Genomic DNA, 9,283 nt, shown 5'->3' with positions numbered 1-9,283 from the left:
TGCGATACTATCACTTTGCATGTCAGGAGCTTGGCTAATAGGCACCTTGATGTCATTTGGTTTCAAGCTTTTTCTGTACCCATTATGGACAGTCATTCCTTGGTGTCACCAATACCAAATCAAATCAGTTGTACACTAGCTTGTACAGATAGAGTTCTTAAGAACACGTTGGGATTTTAAAAAAGAACCCTCTGTTGAATTTATTCTCTGCCTTCCACCTCATTAGAATCTTTCTTTCAACCACTTGCTCAACACAGTTCTCCTCCCCAGTCCTGATATGATAATTTTAGTTCCAGAGCAAAATGGAATGAATCTGTGTAATGGAGCATAAACCAATTCCCCTATCATCCATACGAAGGCAGATGGTCCATTGGGAGTTAATAGAAGTTTGATTAAGAAAGTGTGTCAAAGGCATATATGATATGGTCCAATCATTGCTGGGTGCTCTGCAATGAACACGAAACTCGAGATCAATAGGTCAATGAAAACTGGACATAAAGGTTACAAATCCTCCCCGCCCACACTCATATAAAAGCTCACCTCACACTATGCTGCAAGGTAGCTGTGCTGAGAATCTATCTAGAAAATGAACTCTGTTCTAACTAGAAAGCTGTGTTTGACCTCCCTTAAACCCTGTGATCTTGCCAACTGCACAAAAGAGTAAGTATATTGATATCTGTAGTGCTTTATGTATCTGTCTGAAGATCTGAAGAGTAGTGTATTGTGTGGCAATAATATACAAGCATTGACTCCTGTGAAGAGGGAGTTCTGCTATCTTTTCCTGATGATACGGGGCTTATTGTTGTATTGTATAGTACCTATGCGTTAGAACAGTAGCCTAAAAGATTTTTTTTATATCCTTAGATGTTTTTGCTACAATTTTAAAAAAATCCTGCTGCAAGGTGCTATAGCTGGTATGTTTATAAGCTTGTTTTACACTTGTATATTTCAGGGATATTTTGGATTACTTTGAGAATACTTATGATTTGGATGAAACATTGTTTAGTGCCCTCAAAGGTAAGGCTGGATATTATTCAGGGTTGTTTGTTTTTCCTCTGTCAAATGTGCTTTGGATTGTGACTGGCTAAAAGTTGAGACCTGGGAGAAGTTTGCTTTTAACAGTTTCCTTGTCTTTTTCTTTGTTTCAGTTATTTAATCAGGGGCTTTTTCACAGGAAGCACACTGGCTGTTCAACTTAGAAGCTACTTTTTATGTGTTGGTATGGACTATGGAATGTTTATCTATGAAAAATTTGAAGATTTCAGGTGATCCTGGTCTAACAGACAATAATGACACAGATTATATACTCAGGGTTGCAGTGGGAATTTAAATTCGATCTGGGAAAGCATCTAGAATAAAATAACAAATCTAAAGTGGTTGCTCATAATATTCACCAATAAATCCAATAGATAAACTGGAGAAAAGTCTCTAAAGAAAAGGATGTTGAGTCAAAGAACCTCACAAGCATTTAGTGTATGAGGCACAGAACTCTTTAGGGATAGCTGGATAGGAGAAGTTGGGGAATCAGGGGTCATTCTGTAGTTTGAAATGAAGAGGTGGTTGGAGGACCTTGTCTTTCTTTTTCAATCTTTTTATTAAGTTTCAAGATTAATAAACGTAACAATAATAGTAATGATACATGGAGATCGGGATTACAATAATAACAGCTAACATGTACAAGCACAGATTCCAAGTAACAAATATAATTTAACCTCCCAATCTCATAGTAACTGACCATGAAAAAGATATTTTAACAAAGTAAACTAAAAAAAAAGCTTGGGCTCTCATATTACATCGGCTAAAATTATTATTTGTTGTTAACTCCGCTCCTCTATACATGAACAAAAAATTACTACAAAGGATTTAGAAAGGGTCAACTTACATCATGTGAAAATATTGAATAAATAGCCTCCAAGTTTCCTCAAATTTAACCGAAGGATCCATAGTACCACTCCCAATTTTTTCCAAGTTTAGGCATGCTATCGTTTGGGAAAACCATTGAAATGTGGTGGGGCGATTAGAATCTTTCCATTTAAGTAAAATGGATCTTCTGGCTATTAATGTAACAAATGCAATTAGATGGCAAGCTAACAAGGATGAGCGACTAGAGTCTATCACTGGTAGTCCAAAAATTGCAGTAATAGGATGAGGTTGAAAATCAATACGCAGAACTACTGAAATGATATCAAAAATATCTTTCCAATATTTTTCTAGAAGAGGACAAAACCAGAACATATGTGTCAAGGAAGCTACCTCAGAATTACATCTATCACAAACAGGATTTATGTGGCAATAAAGATGAGCTAACTTATCCTTGGACATGTGAGCCCTCTAAACCACCTTAAATTGTATCAGGGCGTGTCTGGCGCACATTGAGGAAGTATTGACTCATTGAAGAATTTTCTCCCATTTCTCTGTAGATAAAGATATTTGAAGTTCTCTTTCCCACTCATTCTTCATTTTATCAGATTTACCTAGACATATTTTCATAATCAGATCATAAATAATTGCTATTAAACTCTTCTGATTGAGGTTTAAACCTAAAATTTTTCTGTAACTTCAATTTGATGCAATATAGGAAAGATAGATAATGTAGCGTTCAAAAAGTTTCTAATCTGTAAATATCTGAAGAAGTGTGATCTAGACAAATTATATTTATTAGACAACTGTTCAAAAGACATAAAACAATCATAGAACATAGAATAGTACAGCACAGTACAGGCCCTTTGGCCCACAATGTTGTGCTGACACTCAAACCCTGCCTCCCATATAAGTCCCCACCTTAAATTCCTCCATATACCTGTCTAGTAGTGTCTTAAACTTCACTAGTGTATCTGCCTCCACCACTGACTCAGGCAGTGCATTCCACGCACCAACCATTCTCTGAGTAAAAAACCTTCCTCCAATATCCCCCTTGAACTTCCCACCCCTTACCTTAAAGCCATGTCCTCTTGTATTGAGCAGTGGTGCCCTGGGGAAGAGGCGCTGGCTATCCACTCTATCTATTCCTCTTATTATCTTGTACAGCTCTATCATGTCTCCTCTCATCCTCCTCCTCTCCAAAGAGTAAAGCCCTAGCTCCCTTAATCTCTGATCATAATGCATACTCTCTAAACCAAACAGCATCCTAGTAAATCTCCTCTGTACCCTTTCCAATGTTTCCACATCCTTCCTATAGTGAGGCAACCAGAACTGGACACAGTACTCCAAGTGTGGCCTAACCAGAGTTTTATAGGGCTACATCATTACATCGCAACTCTTAAACTCTTATCCCTTGACTTATGAAAGCTAACACCCCATAAGCTTTCTTAACTACCCTATCCACCTGTGAGGCAACTTTCAGGGATCAGTGGACATGTACCCCCAGATCCCTCTGCTCCTCCACACTACCAAGTATCCTGCCATTTACTTTGTACTTTGCCTTGGAGTTTGTCCTTCCAAAGTGTACCACCTCACACTTCTCTGGGTTGAACTCCATCTGCCACTTCTCAGCCCACTTCTGCATCCTATCAATGTCTCTCTGCAATCTTTGACAATCATCTACACTATCTACAACACCACCAACCTTTGTGTCATCTGCAAACTTGCCAACCCACCCTTCTACCCCCATATCCAGGTCGTTAATAAAAATCACGAAAAGTCGAGGACCCAGAACAGATCCTTGTGGGACACCACTAGTCACAATCCTCCAATCTGAATGTACTCCCTCCACCACGACCCTCTGCCTTCTGCAGGCAAGCCAATTCTGAATCCACTTGGCCAAACTTCCCTGGATCTCATGCCATTTTGACTTTCTGAATAAGCCTACCGTGTGGAACCTTGTCAAATGCCTTACTAAAATCCGTATAGATCACATCCACTGCACTACCCTCATCTATATGCCTGGTCACCTCCTCAAAGAACTCTATCAGGCTTGTTAGACACGATCTGCCCTTCACAAAGCCATGCTGACTGTCCCTGATCAGACCATGATTCTCTAAATGCCCAGAGATCCTATCTCTAAGAATCTTTTCCAACAGCTTTCCCACCATAGACGTAAGGCTCACTGGTCTATAATTACCCGGACTATCCCTACTACCTTTTTTGAACAGGGGAACAACATTTGCCTCCCTCCAATCCTCCGCTACCATTCCCGTGGACAACGAGGACATAAAGATCCTAACCAGAGGCTCAGCAATCTCTTCCCTCGCCTCGTGGAGCAACCTGGGGAATATTCCGTCAGGCCCCAGGAACTTATCCGTCCTAATATATTTTAACAACTCCAACACCTCCTCTCCCTTAATATCAACATGCTCCAGAACATCAACCTCACTCATATTGTCCTCACCATCATCAAGTTCCCTCTCATTGGTGAATACCAAAGAGAAGTATTCATTGAGGACCTCGCTCACTTCCACAGCCTCCAGGCACATCTTCCCACCTTTATCTCTAATCGGTCCTACCTTCACTCCTGTCATCCTTTTTTCTTCACATAATTGAAGAATGCCTTGGGGTTTTCCTTTACCCTACTCGCCAAGGCCTTCTCATGCCCCCTTCTTGATCTTCTCAGCCCCTTCTTAAGCTCCTTTCTTGCTTCCCTATATTCCTCAATAGACCCATCTGATCCTTGCTTCCTAAACCTCATGTATGCTGCCTTCTTCCACCTGACTAGACTTTCCACCTCACTTGTCACCCATGGTTCCTTCACCCTACCATTCTTTATCTTCCTCACCGGGACAAATTTATCCCTTACTTCCTGCAAGAGATCCCTAAACATCGACCACATGTCCATAGTACATTTCCCTGCAAAAACATCATCCCAATTCACACCCGCAAGTTCTAGCCTTATAACCTCATAATTTGCCCTTCCCCAGTTAAAAATTTTCCTGTCCTCTCTGATTCTATCCTGTTCCATGATAATGCTAAAGGCCAGGGAGCAGTGGTCACTGTCCTCCAGATGCTCACCCACTGAGAGATCTGTGACCTGACCCAGTTCATTACCTAGTACTAGATCTAGTATGGCATTACCCCTAGTCGGCCTGTCAATATACTGTGACAGAAATCCATCCTGGACACACTTAACAAACTCTGCCACATCTAAACCCTTGGAACTAATCAGGTGCCAATCAATATTAGGGAAGTTAAAGTCACCCATGATAACAACCCTGTTATTTTTGTACCTTTCCAAAATCTGCCTCCCAATCTGCTTCTCTGTATCTCTGTTGCTACCAGGGGGCCTATAGAATACCCCCAATGGAGTAACTGCTCCCTTCCTGTTCCTGACTTTCACCCATACTGACTCAAAAGAGGATCCTGCTACATTACCCACCCTTTCTGTAGCTGTAATAGTATCCTTGACCAGTAATGCCACCCCTCCTCCCCTTTTCCCGCCCTCTCTATCCCTTTTAAAGCACTGAAATCCAGGAATATTGAGAATCCATTCCTGCCCAGGTGCCAGCCACGTCTCTGTAATGGCCACTATATCATAATTCCATGTATGTATCCAAGCTCTCAGTTCTTCACCTTTGTTCCTGATGCTTCTTGCATTGAGGTACACACACTTCAGCTCCTCTACCTTACTGTCTTTACACCATTTATTCTGCTTCTCTTTCCTCAAATCTTCTCTATATGTTAGATCTGGCTTTACTCCATGCACTTCTTTCACTGCTCTATCACTCTGGGTCCCATCCTCCTTGCAAAGTAGTTTAAACCCTCCCGAACCATGCCAGTGAACCTACCTGCAAGGATATTGCTCCCCCTCAAGTTCAGGTGCAACCCATCCAATCTGTACAGGTCCCACCTTCCCCAGAAGAGATCCCAATGATCCAAAAATCTAAAACCCTGCTCCCTGCACCAACTCCTCAGCCACGCATTCAACTGCCATCTCCTCCAATTCTTACCATCACTGTCACATAGCACTGGCAGCAATCCTGAGAATGCCACCCTTGAGGTCCTGTTCTTCAGCCTTCTGCCTAGTTCCCGAAACTAACACTTCAGGACCTCATCCCTCTTCCTGCCTATGTCGTTGGTCCATACATGTATCACAACTTCTGGTTGCTTTCCCTCTCATACCAGGATGTCGTGCAACCAGTCAGAGATATCCCGGACCCTGACACCCGGGAGGCAACAAACCATGCGGGTGTCCTTCTCACGTCCGCAAAATCTCCTGTCTGCTCCCCTGACTATAGAGTCTCCAATGACGACAGCTCTCCTCTTCTCCGTCCCACCCTTCTGCACCATCGGGTCAGACTCAGCACTGGAGGCCTTGCCACCGTGGCTCACACCTGGTCGGTCGTCCCCGCCAACAGTATCCAGGACGGTAAACTTATTATTCAGGGGAATGGCTACAGGGGTGCTCTGCACTAGCTGTCTGCTCACCTTCGCTTTCCACCCTCTGACTGTCACCCAATGACCTGCTTCCGACAGCCTAGGTGTGACTACCTCCCTGTAGCTCTCATCTGTGACTGCCTCATTCTCCCTTATGAGTCAAAGGTCATCCAGCTGCTGCTCCAGAGTCCTTACACAGTCTTCCATATCGCCCAGCCGTATGCACTTCTGGCAGATGTGACTCTGAGGGAGAGGGGCGTTCCCCCAAGACTGCCACATCTCACATGAGAGGCACATCACCGTCTCAGGAGACATTGTAAAAACTAACTGCGAGCAAGCTTGTCCTCCGCCTCTTCTCGTCGAAGCCTCTCGAGTCAAAGCCTCAAAGTTCCACTCCTTCACTGGCCCACTCACGCTCTGGCCGCTTCGCTTGAGCTATCCCTCTATTTATCTGTTTGAGCTTTTCAAAATGCTTGGTCACCTGACCTCGACTGCCCAATCAGCTGCTTTCTGCTGAGTCTGAGTTTATTCATCATCTATGAATTAATCACGAAAACATGTTATTCCCTTTGTTTTCCATAGAAGAAAAGCTTGATCAATTCTAGATGGTTGAAAGAAAAAATAGACATAATAGAACTTGACAGGATAAATTTGTTCAATCCAAAGAATTTATGAAATTGAAACCATATTCGTATTGTATGTTTAAATATTGGATTTATCATTTGTTTATTCAATTTAGTAAGTGCTAAGGGAATCGCAGTTCCTAGAATAGAAGCCAGCGAAAAACCCTGTACAGACTCCCGCTCAAGGTTCATCCATCATGGACATTTGAGTTTCGTCCAATTCTTGTGTCCAAAGCGTTAAATATCAAATGTTATTTGCCCAGTAGTAAAATCTAAGATTCGGCAAAGCCAAACCGCCTTCTTTTTTTGATTTCTGTAAATATTTCTTACTTAATCTGCTATATCTATGAAGAAATTTTAGAATCAATAATACCAAAAAAAGATATAGGGATAAAAAATTGCTACCACCTAAAATAGATACAGAAATTTAGGTAAAATAATCATCTTAATAGTATTAATTCAACCAATAAAAGATAAGGACAATGGGGACCAATTAATAAACAGTTGTTTAACATGATCATTATGGGTAAAAAATTAACTTTAAATAGATCCTTATGCTTCTTAGTAATCTTAACACCCAAATAAGTAAAATAATCAGTAACAAATCTAAATGGTGATTGTCTATAAATTGGAACTTGCATATTTAATGGGAAAAGCACACTCTTATCAAGATTCAGTTTACAACCAGAAAAACTACTAAACTGAGCAAATAGTGTTATTACTGCAGGAATGTATTTCTCTGGTTTAGAGATATATAGTAACAGGTCATCTGCATATAGTGATATTTTATGCATCCCATTCCCACAAAAAATGCCAAATATATTAGGTGAATCATGAATAGCAATTGCCAAAGGCTCCAGGGCAATATCAAAAAGTAAAGGGCTTAGAGGATAGCCCTGTCTCATACCTCGAAAAAGCCTAAAAAATGGGGATCTCTGATTATTGGTAAATACAGCAGCCAGAGGTGTACAATATATCAATTGAATCCAGGATATAAATTTTGAGCTGAAATTAAATTTCTCAAGTATATCAAATAAATGTTCCCATTCAAGTCTGTCAAATGCCTTCCCGGCGTCAAGCTAAATAACACATTCTGGAGTTTTAACTGACGTAGTGTACACAATGTTCATTAGCCTCCTAACATTAAAATGTGAGTAACGATTTTTAATAAATCCTGTCTGATCTTCTGAGACTATTTGTGGTAGTATCTTCTCTATTCTAATTGCTAATATTTTGGAAAATAGATAGATAGATAGATAGATATACTTTATTAATCCCAAGGGAAATTTCAGGATCCACATTCGACAAAGATATAGGTCTATATGATGCAGGTTGGTGGACCTTGAGAAACATAAATAAGAATGTAGACTGAATCTATATTTCGGGAGGTAGGCTGCATAGACTGAATCTCAAGTACTGACTTTTTGGGAGCTGAAGGACAGTGGTAGATGGAAATCCAGGAAATGTCAGTAGGTCCTCAACCCATCTAACTCAATTCCAGCTTGTCTGACCATTTGCACTAGGTTGAGCAAACACAGTTGATCACCAGTTGACTTCAACTCCAGAACCTACAGATACATTCTCATCGTGTAATTTGATGCATCCTAGAGTTGAGGAGACAATGAAGAGAGTATCTAGACATTCAAGGAATCCACCTCACTTCAATAACATTCTCCTGGAGGTGCTATATGAAGATCTATGCAGGGACTCTTGGATGTAGGAGAATATACAAGGAATAGTTTTCAGATGATAGATACTAAAATAGGTGGTGTCATAGACGGTCATAAGGAGTATCAGGAATTGCGCTGGCATCTTGATTGGTTGGGTATATTGGCTGAAGAATGGCACTTTTCATATAAACGTGAAGTATTATATTTCAGAAGGTCAAATCAAGGTTGGACATTGAACAGAAGAGCACTGCTTATTGTTGTACATAGAACAGAGGAGCCTTGAACCAAGCTTGGTACATTGTTCCCTCCAAGTGGAGTCACAAGTCAACAAAGCAGTGAAGAAGGCCTTTAGCGTGCTTGCCTTCATCAGTCAGGGCTCTGAATGTAGATTTGGGAGATTGTTATGATTGTGCAAGGCGTTGGTGAGACCACACAGAGTACTGTGTTCAGTTTTGGTTACACTGTTATAGGAAGGAAGTGATTAGACTGGAAAGAGTCAAAGCTAAGACTTACAAGAATGTTGCCAGGAGTCAAGGAACTGAAGTTACACAGGCTGGCCCTTACTCCTTGATGAACAAGAGACTGAGGGATGATCTCATTGAGGTGTATTAAATTATTAGGGGCATAGATAGGGGTGGTGAACCTATTTCCAGGGTTAGTGAGTCAAAAACTCGAAAACGTAGT

The 9,283-nt window shown here is 41.1% G+C and overlaps 1 protein-coding gene across 1 annotated transcript in view; it reads left to right on the top strand.

The window, feature by feature from the left end:
- Positions 1–541: 541 nt before the first annotated feature.
- LOC134354760 (uncharacterized) overlaps positions 542–9,283 on the top strand; it is a 42,623-nt gene continuing 33,881 nt past the window's right edge. Inside the window, exons 1-2 of the mRNA XM_063063975.1 lie at positions 542–660; positions 953–1,017. Coding sequence (XP_062920045.1) covers positions 587–660; positions 953–1,017 — 139 coding nt within the window. The 5' untranslated portion in view covers positions 542–586. The remainder of the gene's footprint in view (positions 661–952; positions 1,018–9,283) is intronic.

Source organism: Mobula hypostoma, chromosome 12 (genome assembly GCF_963921235.1).
Source record: "Mobula hypostoma chromosome 12, sMobHyp1.1, whole genome shotgun sequence".
NCBI lineage: Eukaryota > Metazoa > Chordata > Chondrichthyes > Myliobatiformes > Myliobatidae > Mobula > Mobula hypostoma.
This window is presented reverse-complemented; position numbering and strand designations above follow the sequence as displayed.